The sequence below is a fragment of the Anas platyrhynchos genome, chromosome 2 (assembly GCF_047663525.1).
Source record: "Anas platyrhynchos isolate ZD024472 breed Pekin duck chromosome 2, IASCAAS_PekinDuck_T2T, whole genome shotgun sequence".
NCBI lineage: Eukaryota > Metazoa > Chordata > Aves > Anseriformes > Anatidae > Anas > Anas platyrhynchos.
The window spans coordinates 89,279,725-89,306,719 of record NC_092588.1 but is presented as its reverse complement, the minus strand read 5'-3'; the positions used below and the strand labels follow the sequence as shown (position 1 = coordinate 89,306,719).

Here is a 26,995-nt window from a genome sequence, read left to right as displayed (position 1 = left end):
GGCAGGCCAGGGCTGCCTACTGCCATTTTCTTTCAGGAAGGAGTTCTGCGATAGGGACAGCGGGAGAAGGAAGGGAACTCAAACTCCATCTGGGACAGCCGCCAGTGGGCCCAGTGTACACGCAGCCCTGTTGGCTCTTCATTCTCCATTGAGCTCACGTGCTTCGACCAGCACCCGCTCTTCTTCATGTTGTGGCTGGGCCGCAGATCTCCATGGCAACCCTGGTGCTCATCTGCGGCGCAATGGTGTGGCCACACTCTGCCCAATGCTCCCGGGCAGTGGGACGGGGCCTGCCCTGGGGGATCCGCGGGGACCGGGTGAAGATGTTCACTCTTCTGGGCTCCAAGATTCACGCACCCGCCACACAGAACAAAAGGGAGAGCCAAAAGCTTCTCCGGAGCTTCAAAGCCAGGTAAAATTAAAACAAAAGCCACAAATTGCTGTACCAACAGAACAGATTAGTACCACAGGAGCTGGGAGGCAGCTGGGAGGATTATTGGTGGTCCACGCTAAATGAACTGACCCCTGAGCTCAGCTGGCAAAAAGCTCGCCTGGGGAACGGGGAGGCCCGCGGTCCCGGTCACCTCCGTGACTTCTTGCTGCTGGATTCATCCATCCATTGCGCTGCCAGCCAGCCAGCACTGAGGTGCAACACTCGCCGGCCGTGTACGCCCGTGTGCCTGGAAAAACAGCGTGCTGTTTGCACCCCTGAACGGGAATGACTGACTGCATCATGTCACGCTCTCATCTCATCCTCCCTCACCGCCCCGGTTTGTAACGCCTTAGCATATGAAGCTGTTTCGTGTGCCTGCTTATAGATGATGTGCATCAGCATCCTCAAAAGAAGGGTTGAATGGGGGAAGGAAAAAAAAAAAAAAAAAAGAAGATGAGATTCTACAGCATGTCTGCTTTGAAGAGACCACTTTAAAACTAGGTGGCATTTCAGCAGGCATCCAGGTGCTTTAGAAAATGCTGATAAAACATTTAATTATTGACAGCAGTAGCAGCAGCGGTAACGAGTATCAAAATGTAAATGCCGGCAAAAGAAAAAGAAATATAAAGGAAAAAAGAAAGAACTACAAACAAACAAAGCCACGGCAGGATTAAACAAAAGCGAGAGCCCCCCTCTCCCTTGGAGTGAAAGAGAATCCCCGGCTGCTCAGAGGGGAAAACAGCGGCGTGTTAGGGCTGAGCTTCCAATTCACACCATTGAAAAAGCAGAGGGAGGGAGAAACCCCATCCCTCCCCCTTGCTTTTGACAGTCATGGCACCAGGACTCTTATGCAATCGTTTACGGGAGTTATGACGGGACCAACAGCGATACCTCTCCCCAGCATGGCCCTGAGCAAGCGGGGCTTCCAGTGGCCCCAGGGGCACCGTGTCGGGCAGTCACGGGCAGTCACGTTCGCTTCTGCTCGTTCTTGGCTTGCAGATGAGGTGCAGCACACAGGAGCATGGTAATCCTTCGCGCTTCTATTAGCTCTGACAGCTCTCTCCCACCATCCCTGAGTTGGTTTCCCTGAGGGTAGGGGAACCCTTAATGGCACACGATTGACATAATCTTTTGTGTTTTGTTGTTGTTTTTTAGTTTCCCGCTCCTTATCGTAGAAAATGCAGTCTTCTCAAAGCCAAATGAAAGGGTGACAACAGGTAAATTATTTCTTAACTAATTTCTGCACGTAGCAGCACCGCTGTCATTACCATGCTGTATCGAGTCGGTGTCGCTCGATAATAGCCGATATTAACATAAGAACCACACGAAGTTTATGGACCTGCCTAGAGCCTGCTACACATGACAAAAGCTCCCGGCAATGGCAGATGGCATGTGAATCACTCTAAAGGCAATTAGCAGCTAGCTGCTGGATTTTGACGTGCTGGGGAGGACAGAGGGGGTTTTCTCTGCTTGGAGCAGTTCTCACCAAAGGGGCTGGAAATAGGCATTAGTCTCACTTTGCCCCCACAGAGTCTTTGCAAGCGGTGGTGCTGGTTTTGTGGCTGCTGTATCACTGGGTACTTATAAGCAGCCAGTGCAGAAAGATTTGCAGCAGCAATAAAAATGCTGTCTTTTTACCTTGATGGGCACAAATCACAGCTGCTGCAAGGAGTGTTTTAAGCAGTATTAAAAAAAAACAACAACAACAACAAAAAAAACACCTATGCAGCAAAGAACCACAGCCACCAAGCCAAGTGCTGTGAAAACATTATAGAGTGCTGTAAGCAGTGATTGAAAATGCATCAAAAACCTCGAATGCTTCTAAGCAACAATGACAAATGGGTTCTGGAACTGTTCGAGTTGGATACCTCACAAAATGAGTTTGCACGGTAGACGATGGTCCTAAATTTTGATCAGAGAGCTAAAGCAGAACTCTTCAGCATGAGCCTTGTCAGCATATATCTTTATCTTCAAGTCAGTGAAAAGAATATGAAAAGGTACTCATAAAATAATGTGCAGCAAAGGTTTCAATTGTGTGGCTATGGTGCAGACCTTGGATAACCCTGAAGCAGGGACATTATTCTGGGCAGCCTGACAGCACTGTGACCAGTAACACTCAGGAGGCTACTAGCTTAGTCAAAAAGCCTAAGGTGACAGATTTCATCCATTTTTCCTACACTTGCTAATTTCTTTGCTCATTACATGCCAGATCAGTGCTAGTTGCTGTGAGCTCCACAGAGGGGCTTCTTCTACATTTTTCATTTGCTGTATGCATGCTCAAGAACAATAATCTTTTTGGGGGCTCCTTGGCACTGATGCAACTAATAGCATTAACTATAAAACCTCAGAGTCCCAGAGCACAGGTGCTCTACCTCCAGAAGTACAGCATCTGCTAGCCCTCTTTGCTGAAGGAGGATCTCTATCAGCTCTCACTGATACCTGGACTAAGCGAGATTATCCATTTATGAAAAACAGAGCACCAGTTTGCATTTTTCCTTACCAAACTGGAAGGTATTCAGCAGAGGCTGGGTGATGCTACCTTATAAAGGAACAAGAAGCCACCAGTCACTACCTCTTGCCAATGTCCAGCTTCTACACCTGACAGCTTTTTCCACAGCCTGCTCAGATTTGCACTTCCTGGGAGTTAGAGGCTGCACCTCTCTCAGAAGCCTGGACACCCACTGCTACACCAGCCCTGCTGCACACCGTCCAGTATCTGCTTACACGCTGCCTCTGGCATCCACGCTTACTCTTCACTAGTATCCAAGGTTGGGCAACCTTGTTCTACCAACACTTGCTCGCTACCAGATGACTTTCCGCTTGCTGACTGAATTCCATCTGCAAGTATAACAGCATTTTACAAGTACTGATCAAGTCTGAAACCATAGCAAAAAGTCAGTATGTTATTATCTCCATTTTGTACATATATAAATTGAAGAAGACTATGAACATTACAAAGATATTAAGTTTAAGGAAATCCTATTGAATAGATTAAATGTAGACACTGGTACTTTCATTCAGTTATGCCACTTTTGTGCAGAAAGCAAACAAAATCAAATTAACCACATTTTTAGCAGTAATCTTGCCCATGCTTTCATCTTACTCAATGCAGAAGTACACATACTGTATGTAATTACTCTACTAATCACTAGGACAGAGACAAAATGAAATATTACTATATGAAATAGCATATCATTCTGCAGATAGAAACAAGACTATAAATATATTTTGAAAAAAATCCACACATTGGGAAACTGGGTTGAAGAGCTAGCCATTTATCATACACAGGAATCTTCTATAATAGGATTGGCTCTCAGGATCCATCTCCTTCGGTATTTTGTCAGCTACAGAAACTAGAAACTACAGTTATGCAACACCGTGGCTATGGTTGATGTTTCAGCAGCCGTAACTGTGGTAGTCACTGAATATCTTCTCATATGAGAACAGACATCCCAGGTACATTTCAATCTTACCTAGTTTGGCAGCCTCTATTATTAATCATATTAACTACAATGTAGCACATGAAAATCAAAATACCATGGAACTCCAGATGAATTGTTAACAAGTAATCTTGGAGGGTTTTCCAAAACTTTAATAATGCACCAATTCAAGTGCACCGAGCCAATCACATGTTACGAGAAAGTAAAACAATCCTTGCAGAAAGAAAATTTGTGGCTATTGGAAAAAGCCCTGTGGATGTCAGGGAGTCCACATATAACACTGCAACATAATTAACTCAATGTTTGTTTTGCTTCCTCCAGCTTGGACCTTCTCAGGTGAAAAGAAGAACAAAAGGCAAGCCCAGCACTATCAAACTTTCTAAGCCAGAAGATTGAGCTCTTCAGAAAATGAAGTTGTAATGAAAAAGCACATAACAAGAAATACATCAAGCACAGAGTTATGCTCCAAATGGAAAGTGACAAGACAGCAGTAATATTGCCCTTACTGAGGACAAACAACCAAAGTGCTGGTCTCTCTCAGAGTAGATGGCAATGTAGCACTGAACAAGTCACTTCATTGAGTTATGCTCCAATTTCCCCTTCTGTAAAACATGGTGAACAATACGGCTTTTATTTTAAAAAGAAAAAAATCACTGTTAAGGCATTCCAATGATAAACACTACATAGCAGCACCGTTTTTATCATCATCCAACAGAGGGCATCTAAGCAGAACAGAGATTAGTCACGTTTCTTTCACTGTGGACAGTCAGAAGCACTGCTTAATTAAGAGATTAATTAATAGAATTATGCTATCCCAATATACCTAGGCCCTCCTTTCTGGTTCATCAAAGAGGATTCAGATGATGGATGCACTTCAGCAGCTGAAGACGACTGTGTTAGAACACCTCACATTAACACTTTCTCAAATCTACGGAACCTACTAGAAATGATCCAAGTCTGGATTGGTGCAACAGAATCATGTCTTAAGGCTACTTATATAATTGCCAATGGTGAGTGAGATTTTCCAGTAAGGTAGGACTTCACATCAGGAAATTTAATCTGTTAAGGAATAATGAAAGAAAAAAGAACGTAAGGTCTTTGGAGAATATTGGTCTTCCATATACTCCTTTCAAGCCATCAGACTGTACAGCTTACATACAGTTTTTCAGTTGGCATATCCTTAGAAGAAAAAAAAAAAGAAACAAACAAACAACAAAAAACCTTCTCATTTCATTTAGGAAACAAATAAACCACAAAAACCCAGTGCTGACTCTTCAGACCTTTTTTTTCTGCTTCAGTTACAGCTGCTACCACATCCTAAACTTCAGAGGTCAAGAAACTGACACTCCAACTTTTTCACTCCCTATCTTCTACCAGCACTCAACTCCTCATACTGATTTCTAATATAGCTTTTTACACCAGTCCCACACTGAACCTCATCATGACTCCTCATCATGCTTTTGTGTTCCCCCAGAGAAAGACCTCAGCTTCCATTTAACACCCCTGTAATATGTCAAGCAAGTCCACAATAAGTCCACGCAGAGGATTATCCAAACTGAAGCTGTCATTCTACAAGAAGAGACTGGGAGTTGAGCAAGAAAATCAGTCAACAGAGTGGGGCTCAGGCCCTCAACAGAAGCCTTCCATCACCTCTCAAACACCTGTGCTGGCCAAAGAATGTGCCTGGAACCAGGAGCAGAGCAAAGCCTGGGATAATCTCAAGCCCACTGAATTCACAGATTTGCACAAGACTTCCACAGGTAGTGGAGGAGAACAGAGCTTATGAGCTCGTGCAGGTATCTCCCCTTCTGTCACGCTTCCTCGACAGTTTCCTCTGCTGTGGTTTGAAAATCATCTCAGGGCTGTCCTTCAGCTGCCTGCACACTTTCTGCAATTACTCCCTTCTGCTACGAAGCTTTTTGGGTGTCTCCGGGGAGCCCGGAAAGGCCCTGCTAGCTCTGTGTCGCACAAACGTACAGAAAGCATGAAAGAAATTACAGGCTCAGTGCCCCTTAGTTCACCTTCCTTAAACTCCACCTGTGAATTGTACAGTCACAGAGCTTTTCCCTAACTTAAGGTGTACGCATTTTTCTTCAAGCCCCATGAGAAGAGGGATGATGAAAGGGAGGTGGGAGTAAAGCAGCAAAAGGGTCACTGTAGGGGAACTCTAGCTTTTTCATATTTGAGCCTTTCAAGGAAAAAGTTACTGATTTTCTCTTCCTGCCGAGTATCATAAGGCAGCAAGGTCATTGCAGGGGAACATTGGCTTTTTCAAATTTGAGCTTTTCAAGGAAAGAATTAATGATTTTCTCCTAGTGAAGAGTATAACACCTGCAGGTGTGATGGAAAGCACTGAAGACAAGAGGCTGTCTGTTGGAAGTGAGTAAAGGATCTGTGCCTTTTTGGCTGATTGCAACTGCGCATTTCACCTCCAAGAGTGATTATGTTAATTTAGTCTAAGAAAACAATGCCAACCTGATCCCACAGTCCAGGCAAGCCTTGCATGTAACTGCTGGTTCTTTCCTTTTCCTGAAAACTTTTACACATGCTGGGACAACTTAATGAAGAACAACAGAATGGGGGAGGTCTCTGACAGCTGTTAAAAGTTTGACCTAATTATTGACCCATGAAGAAGCAAACCATGCGAGATCACTCTCTAGTATCAGTGAGTCCACGCAGACCTACAGAAAATGATCAGCTTTGCTACTTCTGGAACTGCTTGTAAACTTGGTTCAGTATGACCTGAATTTCTATCCACCTCATCTTCTAATTCTTTTTAAACAACATTTTCATAAGAGTATCTGGTAGAAAACTCTAGAGCAATGGCAGTGACTATGAATAGTCTGTAACACGGTGAAGAGGCAGTTAACTGCCACATCTGTGTAAATATTATGTCCACTGACAGTCATTCATATTCCCCTACTCCCTCTCCCATGTATTGAATGTATCGTGCTTCTATGACAGCCACAAAGGTGACAAACAGAGAACCACTGATGGAGCACTACAACAAAATCACTTTATTTGATTTCCACTGAATTACGGTCTTATCATATTGAGTGCTTCCTTCTCTCCATCCCAGGATTACAGGTTTGCTTCTACTGAGATTATTTCTTAATGATGAACAGTAGAAAAACAGAAACATCAAAATGATACCTTTTTTGATATAGAAGCTCAGCATCACATGCTGCCGAAACAAAACAAAGAAGCTCTTGTTCCTTGTCCCATTAGGACAGCAGCTCCTAGGATCACATTTGAAGAAAACAGAGATTCACGAGCACATCACTCTCGTCACCTGGGTACTATTAAAAAACAAAACCACGTGCATGGTAGAGAACAACTCAGCAGACTCTGCAGAGGGTGCTACAATATTTGTCTAATGTTTGCTCACAGCTCTTCCAGTTGGCCACATGCAGAACATAACAAATGCTTATGAACAGACTGCTGTCTTTCACTATTCATAGAATGACGGAATGGTTTGGGTAGGAAAGGACCTTAGACACCATCTTCTTCCAACCCGCCTGCCATGAGCAGGGACACCCCTTACCAGAGCCCAAAAGCCCCACCAGTTGCCCAAAGCCCCATCCAGCCTGGCCTTGAGCACCTCCAGGGATGGGGCATCCACAGCTTCTCTGGACAACCTGTGCCAGTGCCTCACCACCCTCACAGTAAAGAATTTTCTCTGAACATCTAATCTAAATCTTCCCTCTTCTAGTTTAAAACCATTCCCCTTGTCTTGTCATTGTCTGCCCAATAAAAAAAAAGTTGCTCTCCATCTATTTTATAAGTCCCCTTTAATTATTGAAAAGCTGCAATGAGGTTTCACCAGAGTTTTGTCTTCTTCAGGCTGAACAGCCTCAACTCTCCCAGCCTTTCTTCATAGAAAAGAATCTACCATACATCTATTGAAGTGTGAAAGCCGATAGCAACACAGGAAAAATACATATTAAAAAAAAAGTTTTTAAAAAATGATTAAAACATGATTAAGTACACCTTTAGATGGGTTACATGAACTCCAGCTTCCTGTTTTGGAGTGCCTATACTAAACTCATGCTTTCTTAGTTCCTAATGCTCATGGGCCTATGAGACACTAGAGCTGCAATCCAGCTGAAGTATTAAACTTCCTCTGAAGATAGCTAGAACCTCAGATTTCAAGAAACCATACAAATAAATATCCACAAGAGGGCAGGCATGGGACAATCTGCCCCTCGTGAGCAGACTACCCTAAGAAAAGTAACCTTTCCTTTATAAGGTGTATTTGGGCTCCTACTAAATAAAAATAGCAGCAGCAAGTGCCAATACAGGTAGAATATCATTTTCCTATTTAAGATCACCAGCTTTTACTCAGTAAGAATAAAAAGTAATTTAGCACTTGTAAACATGCGTAATCTTGCCCATCTTGGTTGTAACACAATGGCTTCTAGTACAATAGCAGCAATATTTTGGCAAATACAGTTTCTCCCGTGAGATGTGGCAGTATTGTATTAAGACTATATTGTCCCAGAGATGAAAAAAGGATTCCAGTCAAGAGTTTACCTTCGACTGTCACTTTTGAAACATGCTAAGTCTGAACCAACATGAGAACAGGATTCCCCTCACTGAACTTGTTCTTTTGGTATAATTCACTAGTTAAATACTTTCCAATCCATATAGTCAGAGATGAACTCCTAACTGCAGTCTTTTGCCTTATTTAAATGAATCCTAATAACTTTTCTTCTATTACAGTCGGCACTGCTGTTTTGAATCCATCACTGTTCTACAAGAAAACTCAATAAATCTACTTCAATTATTGTTTTTAAAAACAGGAAAAGCTCTAATGACAATATCAGAGACAATCTGGCAGCAGCACAAAGACAACCAGTACTGTAGAATGAGCAGCTCATGCTTCAGAATAAGAAGGGGCAGCAATTCTCAGGACTAAAAGAATCACTATTCTTTTGTTTGTTTGTTTTCCTGTCCCCATACTATTTTAATATAAAGAGGAGATAAAATATATTGCTTTTTGTAGGGTGAGGAGCTGAAGAGGGCTAAAGCTGTTGCTAACAGCTTACAGGCTTTTTGTTGGGAAATTTTCTGTTTGTTGGTTCTTTGTTGTGTTTTAATTTATCTTGATAAAACCCAGAGAAAACCAAGCTTGCCAAGATTTTCAAGCATTCAGCTAAAGTTTTAAAATAATCTAAATGGCCCTCGAAAGCAAGTAAAGAAACAGGCCCTCCCGCAGAACCTCTCCCGCCTCTGTCCCCACTTGGCCCAAAATAAGATGGGTACTGGGTTACCTCCATGGTTACCTCTTGCATTGCATTTGCTGTTACATACAGAAGTTTCGCAGGACGTCAGAAGATTTAGGATCAAACCTATTACTGATGCTCACTACATGGTCAGATTACACAATTTATGGCATCTGTTCTGTTCAGAGAAGAAAAAAAAAAGAAGACTGCTCTAATATCTATTAGTAATCTGTCACTGTTATTTACATGGAGAGAAATGTTAATATAGGCTGGCATTTTTCCCTGATTCATTTCAGGTGCAGCAAACTCCACTCATAACTAGCTGGTACGCTGCCTGGAACGGGCTGTCTCTAATCCATAGCTGTGCTGCGGATATGCTCCAGCAGCACGGAGGTGCCAAACCTGTTCCAGACTCCTTCCTTCCTTCTGGAAACTCAGTCAATCCTCAAAGCATAATCACTTCCTTCTCAACACCTTCTTAGTCAAGTGCTATATGTTTTATCTTCTCTACTACTCGTAGAGATTTTCTGTTTATGAATGATCAACTGCAAAGCAAATCTGGGCATTTGAAGATGAAACCCAAGCAAATTGAAGCTAAGCTATTCTTTGCAACACCGGCAACACGAAGACCTTGACAAATGGTACAGAGGTGGGAAGGCCGAGCATCTGTACACCTTCACTGGTTTTCTATTTTCTTAATACTTAAAAAAAAAAAAAAAAAAAAAAAAAAAGTGGTGACGGAGAGAGGCACGTATTTCAGCCTCCAGCAGGCACACAGGAGAGCTGTGTTCATCCGTTCTGCTCACCAGCTAGAAATCTGAAAGACAACAAAAGATGGACAGTAGCCACACCCTAACAAAAACCTCTCCCTCCAGAAAAGAGAAAGCAAGTTTGTGTCTGTGATCTAGTAAAGAGAAATACTTCCTGAAATGCTCCATCTAATCTCAGCTGAATTAAAACTGTCTCAGCTGAGCTTTATGTAGCAGAGTAAGGAACAGTTAGGGACATGCCTGTAAAATTTCTTCTCCACCCTCTGTTGGGTAGCCCTGACGAATGTCCTGGGAATGGCAAAAATGAATATTACAACGTAACAAAAAAACCCAGAGGGTTTCCTAGACTGATGAGGAATTATATTAGGCTCATTGGACTAACTCCTGGCTGATTAAAAACATTCAGCATTCATCACATAACCATGTGGTAATTCAATACTATTATTTGGCAGTATTTTCATTTGCATAAATAAAGCCAAGGGAAACACCTTCTTTGTGCTATAAATTGTTGCTCTTCAAGGTTTTTGAGAGTAGCACTTTCTTTTGCTTGGGAACTGCTTAGTAAGCTACATCCATCATTATTTAGCCTTCTCTTGTGTGTGGTGCTCTAGTCCTGCTGCTGGATCCCATGGAGACAAATCATACTGAATTACTAAACTTTAATTTACTTTTGATTAAAAAAATAAAGGGAAGGAGGGGTAATGCATACATACAGGCACACTGCTTCAAATGCAATAAAAACATGAGAAGATGCAGCTACACATTCGACCACCTCTTTTTTTTTTTTCTTAGATTGCAAATGGACTAAAATCAGCCTCAGATGCTAGGCAATAGCTTTCATTGCTAGATAGAAAAAAGTACCATGTACCAGACAATCAAATAACCACTCTCACTGGTTTCAAGACTAATGTTAGACTGAGTTAACACTTTTCCACAGACATTTTTGTGCAGGAAAAAATAAAGCATAAAGACAAAGTAGTTTCCCAAATTGTGAAGATAAGAAACATAAATTCCAACTAAAAGTGTGGTCTTGCACCATGAAAGGGAAATTATCCTCTAAATCCATTGACAGCAGTACTCTAACACTCGACTGGCAAAATCATATGGAGCCACAAACTCAAATGGCCATCCAACTTCTATAATAACTACTTACTTCAAAATCCAATCCTCTAGTTACTTCCCCACAAAATACCCCTGTAAATAAATAACACACTTCTCAGAAATAGGTGTAATAGAATTGTCATAAAATGGAATACTATATTTGTTCATTCTACACAAACACATACAGATTGGGAGTAAGCTTATATTAATTCTTTCTGAAGAACACCAATTCTAACATACATAATGAGTCTGTCAAAGGTAATAAAATCAGAGAAAGCAACATTTCAAAAAATTTTATGGATTCCTTCTGGATGAAAAACTAGATGAAAAAACAGCTTTAAAAATAGAGCTATAAATTAAGGAGGAGACAACAGGCAAGTTATCTTGACAAGAAAAAGGGAAAGGTGGGGGAATGGTATAACTTCATAACACAGCACACACATCAAACCTGGTGGTGTAGCCCTGGGTAGCAGAAAAAGATAAATAAATAAAAAAATAATAATATATACTTTGGTTCACTGCAGCACCACCTCTGTGCAACTCATTTCTATGTTTCAGTTTACTTATCAAGGCAAGACCAAGTCTTCCTTCCAGGCACCTCAAAAGAAACCAAAACAATATCAAACCCAAAAGGCAGTCTTCAACCAAAGCAGGAAATAAAGTCTCCTTGATTTCTTCTTCTAGCAGAAAGAAGAGAGAAGAAAGATTTTCTGTATAAAAATCATCCCAATTCAAAAATGCAAACTCCTTAGAACCTGCAAAGTCCCGAGAGTCTGGATCACATGGAAGAAATGAAGGGCAGTGGGTACAAGCTGCACCAGTGACAGACTGATTGCACTTAAGAGGAAAAGTTTTCACTGTGAGAACAATCAGTCATTGGAATAATCTCTCCAAGGATGCGGTGGATTCTCCAATACTTGATATTTTTTTTTAAGTTCTGCTAGACAAGGTGTTAGACAATCTTGTCAAGGCCCTGCTTTTACCACGAAAGGGATTCCTAAAAGCCACCCAGGTGGCTATAGTCAGAGCTCCTCTCCTTGTACACATAAAGGCTGAATCACCATACATTTTGGAGGGAAAATCGGGTCCTTTGCACTATTACTTATTCCCTTCAAAACTGGTCAGCACTGTCTTAGGCACACACTTCTTGAGATGTGCCATGCACATACATTTCTGGGTATCTGTACAAAATACTGCAGAATACAGACAAAAATTCAAACACATCTTTCTCTAAAAACCCACAATTCCACACCAGCTCCATATCTGACTGGCTAAAGCAAGGTCTCAGGGGCTGCCAGCTCAGTGGAGCATCTCTAGAATTAGCCAGCTGTGACAATCTGTTTTCCTGTTTACACCTGAGGGGTAGAGGGGACCACAAAAAATCGTAAGAGGCCATATTTGTCTCATTTTGTATTTATTTGGTCACTTGTCTTTTGTCTCTATTTGTGTGCATATATACACACACGTTTACCTGTATTTATGTATGTGCAGACATAATTACTAGGATAAGCTGAGACAAAGGTGACTCAGAAGTTGAGATATAAACCTACAGCTTGGATTCAACTCCTGTTTCTGCAACAGACAACTTCTGAGACCCTTGGGAAGTCACCCAAACCCAGATGCTTCCTAATTTCCCATTAATTTCATTTAATCTGAAACACTGCCTCTCTTTGTGGGGTATTCACATTACCTTCGGGTACCTGCCCAAATTAGGAGAGGAGGCTCCCCCTGCAGCCAGTCCCAGAAAGAGGCCGCTTGGCAGAGCGATCCAGAACAGAAGGCTGAGTCATGCCTTCAAAGCAGAGTGGAAGACCTCCTTTCTCTACAGTGTGTGAGCAGAGTGTAGGAAAGCTAACTCTCTTGCAGAGGCTGCTCACACCTGTGCCTGCAGCATGCATGCATGTGTGTGTCAGCCTCCCGTGTATTTCAGTTCTAGTGCACAAAACAGGGATGACGACACTTCCCTGTGGTCTTGGGAGAGTAAGTACAGAACAGACTGGGAGACGTCAGGGTGCTGCTGCAGTCATGTGGTTGCATAGGAGACAGGCAGTGACCTAAAAAGAACAGATTTCAAACGCTGAAAGGCTTGCAATGGAGAACTGTGATTTAAGTCTGCTGTGCAGGGTTTGCTTTGGATGTAATGTGTGGGAAGGACTAGCCCACCCATCAGACCCTATCCTCGCTTTTATCCTGTGTTCTGGGGAGGCCCCAGCTGCTCGAGACACCAATAAACCTCTGTAACTTTAATTTCACCTTGAAGCATTGCAGGAACGTATTTTAAATGCATTATATTTACCCTTATACACTATATCCATATACACACATACAGCTTTAACTATTTCAAGGTCCCCACAGAGAGCTGTTAGCATAGATAGAACATGGGTCTGCATACTATTTAAGCCACATGCACCATCTGCTCCAACATTTTAATGTAATTTACCAGGCAAGAGCTGAACAGGAAAAAATTGCTAGATGAAAGATATTAAATTTCCCCTTCCTCAAAACACTCCCCGCTGATTGATATATGAACCGAACTCACCCATAACTAAAATTTGATTTAAGAACATATTCATAAATTTAAAAACAAACTCCCCCCTATGTCTGCAAGGTAACATTGACATAATTTTTTGTTAACTACTAATTTACTGCCCACAAAGAATCATCCAAATCTCATAATCCTTTTGAAAAGAAAAAAAAAAAAAGGCAAAAATGAGTAGACAGGCTAAAAACTTAAAACTGTTATTTTGCTTCAGGCAGCAGTTTTGAGGATCTTCAATAAATGAATCAAGATATTTTTTTTTTTACTGCAGCATTACAGCCAAGGAAGTTCTCCTTGTAAAGACTTGTATTTGAGTGAAGGTGGCAGCCCTGGATCAAGTGCTATTTAAATTTTGGAAATAAAAAGGCTTCTAAATGGCAAAAAAATTACACATCAGGAATCAGGCTTCACCGAAGAGTACACTCATGACAAATAAACTTCCACCTTTTAAAACAAAAGCAAGGATTTGCAGAAATCACAACAAACTCCTTTCTTTGTGTTCGACAATATTCTTGAAGATGTTTCAACAAGGTTGGCAATTTTTTCTTCATAAGAAGTGTGTACAAAATTAAACAAGAAATATCAGAAAAAACACCTTTGTTATAAATTCGGGATATGACACTTGGTTTCAAGACCAAGACTGGCCATAAACTTTTAAAGCTGTAACTGTATGCAAACTGTTGACATAAAGTTTCCTTCAGAGCCTTTCCAAAGGCGCAGTGTCTGCTCAGTTCCTCGCTAAGACCATGATGATCTCCTTCTATTCATGCTGGAAAACTGAAATACACTTCCAAACCCCTACACTATTGCCTGTTACATTCAACTTCAAGCTGACAATTTAAAAAAGGAAAAGAAAGAAAAAGGGAGAGGGGAGTTTCTTAAGAGCGTATCAGTGTTATTTTCTGATGGATAAGGAAGAAAAAGCCTATCCGCAGCAAGAAAGTCTCACCAACTCTTCCTGCAGGTAGCCTAAATACAGCTGCTGTTGTGATCTATTATCTCAGGAAATGAAAAAACAACCTGAGCACCCACCCAGAGGTGAGCAACTGTTTTACAGAGTGCTTCAGACCACCCAGCACTTCAAAATCAAATGATAGAAAATTTCACAATGATAGCTAAAAACAAAATCCTGTTTTCAGCTCAGGAAACCGAGAGCTGAAAGTGTGTATCAGCAGATCTATGTCATGTTCCGCTCTTAAGGCACCTGTCTGTGCTACTCTAAGAGTCAGGATACAGGGATGTATCCACCTTAGGTCTGATGTGACATCCTTAGGTTATTTTCCTGCAGTACATCAGAAACGCAAATACATCAAGAAGAGCCTTACCAAAAAAAATGGAATTGTCTACTGTGTCTGCCTCCCCCCCCCCCCCTTTTTTTTTTTTTTTTAATGAATGGGAGATTTTTTGTTTCTTGGTTTGGGGGCAAACTTCAGTAGTCCAATTTTCATGCTTCTGTCCCAAGCTAACGTATTCTGCAACAGTGAGCACAGAGAACATTGCCATTGATTTCAATCAGCAAAGGATCACACCCTAACTGCTTCCAATTTCACAGGTACTAAGCAACACTATGATCACCGCCTCTGAGTAAGCAGCATCCTGTATTCAAAGGTTTTAATCATATAATTCCATACAGACCTGGGAACTTCAGCAGCCACCAATGAACACAATCTTCATGAATCTTGGGTAACAAACTCCTGAAGCACAGAAATAAATACCTTGTGTGATGTTAACCAATGTCAGTTCTACTGTACCATAGAATTTTCTCATCCCCTCTTTGTGGACCTAAAACTGAGAATACTTGCTACTATACTGTAACGTTTCTGTATTTTTCCAGTGTTATCCAGAATAAAAATTATTTTTCTTTACATTAAAACGCATATAAAACATTCCTATTAAAGTTACGTAGTCAGGTGCAGTTTAAGATGAAAAAAGTGCACATAAAAATGAAAAATTAAACAGTACAGTAAGTTGTATTTTATACTTATTGAATATTAGATTATAATAGAGATCTTCTGTGTTTACATTACAGTAAATAACTGCTCTAGTTTTAGCACTGTCAGCCTTGGGAGAACATGTAACAATATTTGTTACAATTCTGTGCATCCTTGCATATTTTTTCCACAATTATATAAAGTCATAGGGTGCATGTTTTATTTTAAAAATAGCAAATATTACTGTTAGAAATAGTAAATATCACCATATTCTCCATTTGGTCAGAAGAGACATTCCCAAATACACACAACTCCTATTAAAAATATTGAGTAGCTGGATTGGCTTTAATGCAAATGGTAGCTACACTGCCTACCAGCTTTTATTTGCTCATCCACACACCAAGACAACAGAAACCTTACTCACTGTTAACACACAAAATCTGAATGGTTCAGAAGAGTGGATCATCCCCACTGCCTAGTAAAAGACCAAGAATGAGGCTGGCTACCCCTCCTGGGCAAATCCTAAACTGATTTAACATACGAAACTTAAAGGGGAGATACAGCACTGTGAAAGTCCACAAAATACGAAGCAATGAGTCGCCACAGAAAAAAAAAAAAAAGTGCTAGTTTGTTTTGCTGCCTGCTATATTTGGGTTCTTTATTACATCTACACTGTGGAGATCTAGGTCAGAAACTGGAAATCTAGCTTATTAAGAAGCATGCGGAGGGAGCAGGGGAGAAGGAGAAGCCTACAGAGTCTCTTTGCAGTTCTCAGAAGAAAAAAAGAGCATAGCAGAAAGACAGGGGATGCAGCAGAGTGCTATCAATACATTTGAACCGATTGACCAGTTTTACCCTATAACAAATACATTTCTATTTACATGCACTGAATGTCTGAATCACTTTCAATTTTAAAGTGAAATCAAAGAAATCAAGGAAAGGTTCCTGCCCAAACATAAGAAGGCATCAGAAACTTCAACAAAATAATCACTTTCAGCAAGCAGCAATCTAACAAATATAACGCCAATCTCAATTCCATGGGGCATTAAAGCAACAACGACATTCTTCAGTCTAGACTAAAAATCTTAACAGGATCTGTCAATACCATCAAGATCTGTTGCATGAGGAGGGTGACTGCTAAGGAACTACAGAGAAGCAATTTCATGCAGGAAGATGTCACTGACGGATCTGCCACTGTGATATCGCCTTCAGCCAGCATAAAGACACAGCTACTCAAGGCCCAATATCCTGGCCCTGTTGTAGCAGGGACCTTGTCTTTTAATCCATCCGTAAAGCATAACCAGTTCTTCTGCTATCATAGATAGCTCAGAAACACAACAAAACTGAAAAATAAATAAATAATCATCTGTGCGGGCTGTTTAAGTTACAGCCACCATCAGTCGCCAGGCACATGCAGCTTCTGCTTTGAGTGATTGTTTCTGATTGCCTTACAAACCAGTCTTACATCGGCGGGCAGTAACACGTACAAAAAAGGATTTGAGGATTTTAAAGGTAAAAAGCTATCTTTCTTTCCCTTAGGAAAATATTTTCTTATGGAAGGAAAAACAATGCTTGCCAACACACATTAGGTTTCGGAAGTGTGCACTGTAATATTCAATATCAAGTGAAGACCAAAAAAAATCATAAAACAAAAATCCAAACCTGCAAGATACTAGAAATGATACAGATCACACACACAAAAAAATAATCTGTAAATTCTGTAAATTCATCAGTTTATTCTCCAGTGTTTTTTTTTTTTTTTTTTTTTTTTTTTTTTTTTTTTTTTATCTCCAAGCTGTGCAGCACACCATAAAAAGATCTTTCTGTATTTACCTGGTAAACCGGCACACCAAGAGTGAAATATTCCTTCAGCACAAATTTAACCAGACAAAAATGAGTAATTCTTCTCTTTCATTCAGTCCTACTGAGGTGTTTTCTCGTAGAGCCCATGAAGAGATTGAGATGGGAAGAGGCAATTTGCAGTGCCTATTCTAGACACCTGACAACGGAAAGATACAGAGCAGGGAGGTGTAGGCACCAGCATTTACTCTCTGGTCGAGGAAATACGCCTGTAGGGTTGAGTAGAGTTGGAGCTTGTTTAAAACTGAAGGCTTTTAAACTAAACCTTTGGTGTTTCAAAGATGGGACTAGAGATTGTGGATACTAGAAACATTAGAGACATTCTAAAGGTAGCAGGTAAGTATTAAGGAAACACTTATTTTCAAGATAGTTTTAGAGGATACTCAAGTCCTAATAGGAAGAGGAAAAAAAAAAAAAGATGAAGGAGAAAGGAAAGAAAATTTTCACCTTCATTCTTTTCCACAGAGTATCTTTTTCTGGACTTCTGCATTTTCAGTTTTGGGCAAAGGCAGATTGCTGCCACATCACACAAACACACATACACAAAAAAACAACTATGGGTTAGTAGTAGCAAACCTGGCTTCATCATAAAAAGATGCAGGTTGGCATGCCAGGAAACTACTGGATTTATAAATTTTTGTGAAAAAGGATTAAAGAAAAGAATGCTCTGAGCAGTAGTAAGCAGGGGAGGCTTGTGTTTGACTCCTTACTTGATTGAAAATGTGAACTAACTTGTCTGCAATGTTACTTTAAAATCAAATAAGCTAATTGTTAGCCAACACAAATTATTACCACACTTCTTCCTCACTAAAAGTAAACAGATCTCAATGCTTCAAAAACTACATTAGACTCAGATGCTGTAATCACGTATTTTTGCAATTACCAGAGGGAGCTGAAAAACAAAAGTATGGCTGCATAAAGTGAAACTCCTAAATGAAGTGAAAAATGATTGGCACTTCTTCAACGGTCCAACCCTCTAAAAGTATCTTGCTAATAAAGGAAAAGAACCTGTCCTTCTTTGTGGTTTGTTTTGTGTTTTTTTTTCTGTTTGTTTGTTTTTCCAACTAATAATACAAATTCACAAGGTGTTCAAAAGCTAGACTTGAATTAATAAATTCATGTTGTCTTGGAAGATTAGAATTACAATAAATAGTAGAGTTTTGGTGCAGAAGGGATATAACATTGAAGACCGTAATTCAGAGAGGTGAGAAACAGCTGAGACAGATTAAATTGAAAATTTTGACTGCTGTAGAAAACTGCCTGTTGGCATTTCATGTACATTCATTCACACACACAAATAAACACACACAGTAATTGTTTCGGGGCCACAGTTTAGCTCTCCTCACACACATTAAAAGAACCTAAACGTAAGAACTGAGCAGCATAAAAGCTTTTAAAGAAGGAAGTCTGGCCATTAGCATATTACATCTGATCAAAATAATATTACACAGCACTCTTTCACTTCTGAGGCTGATCAGAACCTGTGTTATATTTACTACACCATGAACACAACAGCCTGATAAAGTACATTGGCATAAAGCATTAACCCATTGGTGAGAAACTCTGGAAAGGAATTCATCTTTATTAAAGTAAAATGATCGTATTAAGACATATGCAAGCTTTGAAGAAAATAAAGCAGTGCCAAATAACTGGGGCCATTTATAGGTATCCTACTTGGACTTCAAAAGAACATATTTAGAGCACATTAAAACACAATAGCTTTGCAAACCAACTGCGGTGAAATCAACTGAGTATTCTATGGCTATATGAAAGCGTGCTTGTGAGAATTAAACGGATCATATTCCAAAAGGCTCCCACACCTAATAACTAATACTGAAAGACACTGACTGATGGAGGTCTGAGCGCTGCCCTGTGCTTAAGCAGAATTGCCTATTGTCACTGAAAAGACAAGCATGTTAAATTCTCACTGTGAAAATAATAATAATTAAAAAAAAAAAAAAACATAATTTCTCCTCTCTTTCCTTGTATTCATATATAAATTTTGGAAAGCAAATAGTCATGTGACATTTTACTGTCATAATTCCAATTTAAATCATGTGGCTCTTAATGAAATTTACAACCTCATACTAACAAAGCTGAGGATAATAGAGGAAAATCAGAACCAAAAAGCAACCTATCATTTACCCAGCAACTAACTAGCAATATGATGATTGAAGTCACTTTCTTCTTTCTACATGTTACAGATACCGGAACACTCTCATATTTCAAATACTAGGGGATGCTATTTGCTCACAATACCTTAAAATCATAACTGTGCATGCACTTGACTTCTCTTCTAAGTCAGAAAAATGCACAACCTAATTCATCAGTTTCTATTTTAAAGCTGGGATCCGTCTGTCTCCTTATCGCAGAAAATGAAAGACAAGCTTTCTGTTTGCAGGCTCCAGCTCACTCAGTTGTTACACTCCAATCACAGCATGGAAGGACTGCCTTCCACCTGAGGACTATTTGTGGCAGCTGCTGCTAACAGAGATGCCTGCACTCACCAGGAGAAAGGGGGGCATTTCAGGCTGTGAAACTGATTGCACTGGAAGTGTTTGCTAATAGAGATGTCAATGAAGTAAAGGAGTTTCAGTACCTGAGTTAACTAGCTGTTGCTCCATGACCCCACAGCCCAGGACCTCCAGCCATTCTCCTTGGAAGTTGATCTCCATCTCAAAGGAAGGGTGAGTAAACGGGAAGTAGCAGTCTACCCATCTGACTTGCAGTCCTGTAGCAGTGTTTAAAAAAATAAATAAATATAACGAGTGTATGCATAAAAGGCCATCCCTCCCAACCATCTGTAAAACTTGCCCTTCAACTAATGACACCAATTACAGCAATCCAGAGAAAATAAATAGCAAACAAACTAATTTACAACACTTGTGCAAGGCGATAAATCTTAAAACTTGTGGAAAAAAATGACCATGTCTTCCCTAATATGAAAAACACTTTGTGCAATTCAAGCACCCTTTGAAACCAAATCTATCATTTGTCAAACTCTAGCAACCACCTGGCATAGAATGAAAATGAGCCAAGATCATTGGAAAGTCAGTAATTTTGTTATTCTCTGCACCAGGAAATGACTAACTGCTCCTCACAGAAAAACTAAGTCTTAAATTTTCCATTGCATTTTGCTGATCAGCTAGGCAAGCAATTTTTTTCATCAGAACCTATTTAAAATATAGAGAGATTCTTTCTGTGTATGTTTAAATATAGATGTTAAAAATATATGTCTATACACAAAATTATATGAACATAGACACAGGCAGAGAGAGATGTACAGCATTATTTAGGTATGCCATATGCAAACACAAAGAGAACTCTGGACCTGTGGAGCTCCCAAGAGACCAGCTTTAAATTTTGCATGGATGTGAAGTGCAAGAGTGCAGTGGCACTTGCTAATTCCCTCTCCTCCCCACATCTCAAGTCCCACTGAGGAGAGATGGGAACCACCTGACATTGCAGAGCAGCAGAGCCAGAAGAGGGCAAGGTCTACAGCACTGTCAAATGCAGGGCTGTAGTCAAGGACCTCATTATATTTGATGGGTTTTAGTTCTTGTAATCATTTACACAAGCAGTCTGTTGCTAAAGATTTTTCTCTAGCCATTAGGTGCCAGGAAAAACAAGGTTTCGGAAACATGAACCATAAAAATTCAGAAGAGAATTGAACTGCTAATCCTCTGCTCAATGCCTTAACCCCAATACCATCCTTCCCTTCAGCTAAGCCAAATTCTAACCATCAATAGGCTCATTAACAAGCCGGCAGGCCCAGTTCTGAAAACAAAGGGCAGAGCAAAGGTTGTTTGGGTGATGGAACTGTTAACACCCCTGGTTTGGCTTGGGGGCTTTGTTTCATAAAAGGAACTTAATGTGAAAACCCATGATCTATACTGAGAGTTTTTCAAATCAAAACATTTGTTGTAGCCTCCAGAATTAGATTTTCTTTGATCACTTCTGAAACATTAGATGTGGCTACAGAAACAGTAAGTTACAACAGAAGTATGCATGTACAGCCAAACCTAAAAGACCTGACAGCTACAAGGTACATTTTTGGATGTAATGAACTTTCAAATGGACTGGCAGGTTTCAAAACAAACACATTGGTACTTCTAAATTTTCTTCTCTCTCTTAAAATTCAACCTCAGCGAGTTTATACATTAGACGTGCTTTGATAATTTTACACAAAGAATTCAGAAAATTGGAAGCATTAGCAATTATACCATTTACAACTACATTACAACTTACAGCGATCAATCACCATACAGTGTTTTTGTGTACATAATGATAAAAAAAATCACATAGGTGGGATACAGTCATGTGCATACAACAGAATGGTATGTGGAAAACAGTTTCTTAATTTCCCAATCTTTGTACAAATGCGTTTTTAATCCTAGGGCTGTACAATTATGCATTCACTGCGAAGCTATGCACACAAAATATTTTCATTTAGATTGCAAAATTTGCAACTGCAGCAAGAATGACATGGAATTTCAAGTAGTTTGATGTTCAGAAACAACATTCTGACTGTGGTTTCTTTTTAATCATCTAATTACTTTAAAAAGAAGCTCAGAAAAAAAAACTATCTGCTTTTCATTCTTAATTAAATTTTAAAAGATGAAATAAAATAAAGTGGTTTTTCGTTGCTTTTTGTTTTTTTGAGTTTTAAGACTTCTAAGTACTTTTCTTAAGGGACACTCATTTTAAATGTAAATACGAAAAAAAAATATATATATATATTCACAAGGAAGAAACAGCTCTCACCTTCACTCTGCTCTCTAAATTAAGCCCATATGACACGTAATTGTATCTATCTGTAGCCAGGACACCCAGGAATATCTCTGCGAAGTCTTCTTTGAGACTTCTGATTCTGGAAGACTCTACTGAAAAGCAGAGGGCACTCAGCCTTCAGCAAGATTAAGCCTCTCCATAATCACAGAATAAATGGTTATGTTTATTATTTAGACAAATTATTGTCTTTGTACTCAGCATATTCCCAAGGATTAAAGGACATTGCTCACACTCAGAAAATTAAAACACTAAAGACTTAAAGGATTGTGAAGATCATGCATTCTGTAGTATCAGATAATTTACTTGATTAGGCCTGATATATTTCTGCATATAAAGACTATGGTTATCCTGGTAAAAAATTATCTTTTCTAGACATTTGAGGAGGCCGAGAGATGCATATCTGACCAAAAACTCAGGGGTGCACTTAAGAGAGCATAATGCAGAATCTAAACAGTGTCTGATCACTGGATACAAAATCAGTAATTTCACTAGTTACAAGGAATTATTTATATTAGCTCATCCTCATGATGTCCATGGGAGTCCTTCCAGCGGGCACGTGTACGTTAGCAACCTAGGTATTGCATCTCCAGTGAGAAAGGAAAAATTTAATAGTTACTGCTATTTCTAAGTAGTGAATCTAGGTAAGAAATTGGTCCTAACTTGCACTCGAAGTAATGGTCTTATCAGATATTAAACTAAACAAGTATCTGCCAGTGCTAGTCTAATTGAGTCTCACGACGAAAAAGGCTTGACCAAAGGCACTAAAAAAGAAAAGAAAGCGACCAACACATCAAAGCAGTCTATTGCTACGCCGTGGTGTTGAAGCAACAAAGCCAGAGACCCAGATGGTTTTTGCTGACCTGAAGTTCTCTTTGTTGCTATGAGGATTATATTTAGAGAAACAGTCTGTGGGAGAGAGAGGAAAGTTGTGCAAGGAGAACAGAAGGCATTGAGTTGGGGCCACCAGAGAAGTCAACTGCTGAGTAGCCCACACCTCCAATTCAGCTAATATAAATTGTCGATGTTAATTGTCAGCGTCAATGCACTCTACAGATATCAGTACAAGAGTTAAAAAGAAAGATGAGAGCAATGTGTTTGATTTAAATGACATTCAGTGGCTGTTTGATGACAACTAACAATAGCAGAACTATTAATTAAAATACGGCATTACTCATCTTCCCACCTTCTCTTACAGGTGCCTAGGAATTTGTTAGGTAAATATGACAATAGTGAACCACTAAAGAAAACTTTGAGGAGAATCTAATGAAAATACTACAAGACGAAATGAATATATTTAGGGACAGGCTTTCAACCAACACATGAGAAACCAGTATGCTCAGCTTTGAGCTCAAAACCCTTTGCAACTTAACTTGACAAAGCAGCTGACCCTCACCACAAATCTCTTTGCTTTCCAAAATCCCCACTGCTTAGTTCCTGTAGTTGCCCCAGCAGGATAAGAGCTACATTCATTAAGGCTGTCGTCTTGTAAGAAATGGGATGAAAGTTGGAAGCATTTATCGACCGCGTGGAAACACCCCAAATACAACTGGGTGTAGCCTATTCCACCCGGCCAGTTGTGAGCCACTGCTCTCTGCAAGACTTTTGTGTTGTCACGAGAGACACACGAAGCACAGCAGCATACCCAAGACTGCTGTGGGCTGCAGTACTTGTGAGCCCTTTCCACCTCCACATTGGTGTTTTCTCAGCAGAGGAGCAAATCAGTGTGTGTGCTTCCTGAAGACCCAAATGAGAAATACATTAACAGGAACATGTGTCCAATGTTTTAAAGGCCACGCTTCCCTCTTTCTCTATATATCCCAACAGGTGAAATCTTGTTTCTAAAACTGTAGCAATAGAAAGACAGGAACATTTCTAGACAGAGATTTGGGAGAGCTTTTTTGTTTGTTTAAATTTTATGGGGATTTTCACACCCCTCATTATGTAAAAAATTGTTGTAAAAACAGGGACTTCCCTAATGGGTTAAAAATGACAGCAACGGCCCCCACTAGTTGTGTGTGTTTGTTATAAGACAACTAGAATTTGCAGCAAACACTAAAAATAATACAAAAGGGATAAAGATTGAAAGGTGATAAAGATTGAAAGTGTAAGCAAAAAACAGAATGAGAATTAGTTTGGAAACAGGTCCTTGGAAACCAGTATACCTGGGGAAGATAATACAACACATTTATTTAATAACAGGCAAGTAACCTGGACCTACTCCTTATAAATAAAGATGACTTGGTCAGAGACATTACTGTCAAAAGCACCCTTGACTACAGTGTTTATAAGATTGCAGAGTTTAAGATCCTAAGGGGCATGAGGAGGATGAGTAGCAAAATAAAATTAAAAATTAAAAAAAGCTGTCGAAACATGAAAACAACCCGGTTAAACAGTAAGCTATGTAGTGAGCCCAAATGCAAATAAAAAGTATATGAGAGATGGAAAAAGGGACAGACTCCCAGAAAATGCAAACAAATACTACTTGGGCATGCACAGATGCTGCTAGAAAGGCAGAAGCCCAGCTGGAGCTCAAACTGGTTTGGGTTGTCACAAATAACAAGGAACCTTCTGTAAGTAAGTCAATAACAAGCAGAAGTGTAAGAAGAAAAGGCTGAGATACTCAGGGCCTTTTTTACTTTGGTCTTCACAGGTGAAGTCAGCCCCCAAACCTCTATATCAAGAAGCAACTACAAAGAAATGGCAAACCACCAATAGCAGGGGAGGGCTGAGTGAGGGACAAACCATACGAATTGGACACATACAGGTTAATGGGACTTGATGGGATGTATCAGAGAAATGAGACACAAAAATTAATTAAAAGTAAAGTGAAAAAAAAAAATTAAAGACAACAGGTGTCAAAATATAAATTTAATTATGTGTGCCTCAGGTCACTTGCATTCCGCTCATCTTGTACATCTAGTGCCTGGCATGAAGTTTGCTTCTCTGAGTATTACTTTCCTGTTTTTATTGACAGCTTACAAGATCAAGACAATGAAGGAGAGATAGCATCACATTTACATGGGGGAGTGAGGTAAAAAAAGAGAGACAATCATATTTAAATCATTATATATCTTGTCTTTGTGTTTCAGGAAAAATATTGTGTATATAGACATAGAAAATCCCTACAGTAAGAGGCATCTACTTTCAGTCTGTATAATTTTTTTAATGTCTTTCTAGCTATCATGTGAGCTCTGGAAAAATTAATTATAGCCAACATTCTAAAGCTTAAAGTGCTGCTTCTGTCAACAGCTAGGGAAGGATGTCACTACAGTTTCAAATATAACTAATAATGGCTAAGAATTGCTTATTTCAACAACATCCTTAGCATATGAGGTTCATCTAAAAATACCATTCTTCCAATTGCTCACTTTGATCCTAATTTTATGCATGTCAAAAGGCTGCTGTTAAGTCAAATACACATGCTGCTAAATACAACCACAGAAAAAACTGAGTTCAGGAACCTAAAAAATTTCTGTCCATGCAGGATAAAACAAAAGCTGTTAAAAGTTTCTCTTGCTGTAAATTCTCCTTTAGAATATCAGAATAATATTCAAAGAGTCATAGAAAGGACTTGTTACCATCATCAATCCGCTCTTGGAACTACTGCTCTAAATTCAGTGGGCATCTTAAAAGAGCTTTGAAAGTAGCCAGCATTCTCCATGCATCCTAATGCTATCCAGTATTTCCTCAACAGAAAAATGAATCAGTTCAGAAGAGCAGCCTCTTTGCCAGGAAATAGCATTAGGGCAGCAATTTTAACTCAGGCCATTTATAAATTCAGCAGCTACTGAAACCAAAAGCAGGTATTTCTGAGGAGAGGATATTTCATTCTTATACACAGACATTCATTACCCTTTCTCAGTCCACTCTAAGTACCAAACAACAATTATTTTTCATCTTGGTGCAAACTTAGCAAACACTGTCTCCCCTTAGCTGCAAAGTTTTATTTATTCATGTGAGGGAAGTGGTAAGGGCACTCTGCGGTCACATATACCAAAGCAACACATGCACATATGTACACCTCCTTCTGCCAAGCTCCGTGCTGCCAGATGAGAGCCTGTATTTGGATCAGACGTGTCCCTATCTGTATTCATGCCTGCTACGTTACCTGGACACACTGGCATAACTAAAATCTCTTCAGCTCACAGCATTGTGCGAACCAGTATTCAGGAAAATTAAGAGACGAGTGTGTGGTGTGTTGGGCTGTGTTTGATAATTTTATAAGGTGCACATATAATAGTATTTAAATAAATAAATAAATAAAATGCAGACTACAGGTGTAAGACCAATCAAAAATTAAAAGACACTTGAATGGAACTCTTACACAAAACTTAAGACAAAAATGTAAATAAAGAATATGGATGAGGACTCCCAAAATTACAAACATGTATGACTATTTCAGAATACCAGCTGTCAACGTCACCCCTCCTGAAGTCTCCCATTTTTGTTATGCAGCAAAATCTTTCTCAAAAGTATGAATGCCCACTGCTACCAGCAGGCCAGGAAAAAAGGTGCAAGAACCTACCATCACCAAAGATGTGAGTCATGAGTTTTGTGAGCACTTGCTTCAGATTGAACTCCACCAGCCTCACTGCCTCCATGGTGTGACATTCTTGCTTGTGTGCAGTGCGATGACCTTGCTCAAACAACTGGAAGCTTTCACCATCTTTGATGTTGGAGAACAACTAGAACAAAAACACATACAAACAAAAGAAGTGCTTTGCATCAATGGCTTTCTAAATTTAAAAAAAAAAAGGAAGTTTCATTGATTTAAGTGAGAAGCTTACCTGCTATGCCTTCACCATGAGAAACAAATGTAAAAGCTGTGATTTTATACAAATTCTATTCAATAAACACTACAATACTCGAATATTTCTGTTCTTGTGTTGATGTAAGATTTCTTTT

The 26,995-nt window shown here is 39.7% G+C and overlaps 1 protein-coding gene across 9 annotated transcripts in view; it reads right to left on the bottom strand.

Annotated features, from left to right (window-relative positions):
• Window positions 1-26,995, bottom strand: part of FARS2 (phenylalanyl-tRNA synthetase 2, mitochondrial) — a 244,062-nt gene that overhangs the window by 147,910 nt on the left and 69,157 nt on the right. For all 9 annotated transcript variants that reach the window (XR_003495430.3, XM_027451612.3, XM_072035023.1 and 6 more), the window contains 2 exons: window positions 26,616-26,775; window positions 19,899-20,030 (listed from right to left, as the gene is read on the bottom strand). Coding sequence is in view for 8 of the 9 variants with exons in the window: in XM_027451612.3 (XP_027307413.2) it covers window positions 19,899-20,030; window positions 26,616-26,775 (292 nt within the window). In the remaining variant the exon portion in view is untranslated. The remainder of the gene's footprint in view (window positions 1-19,898; window positions 20,031-26,615; window positions 26,776-26,995) is intronic.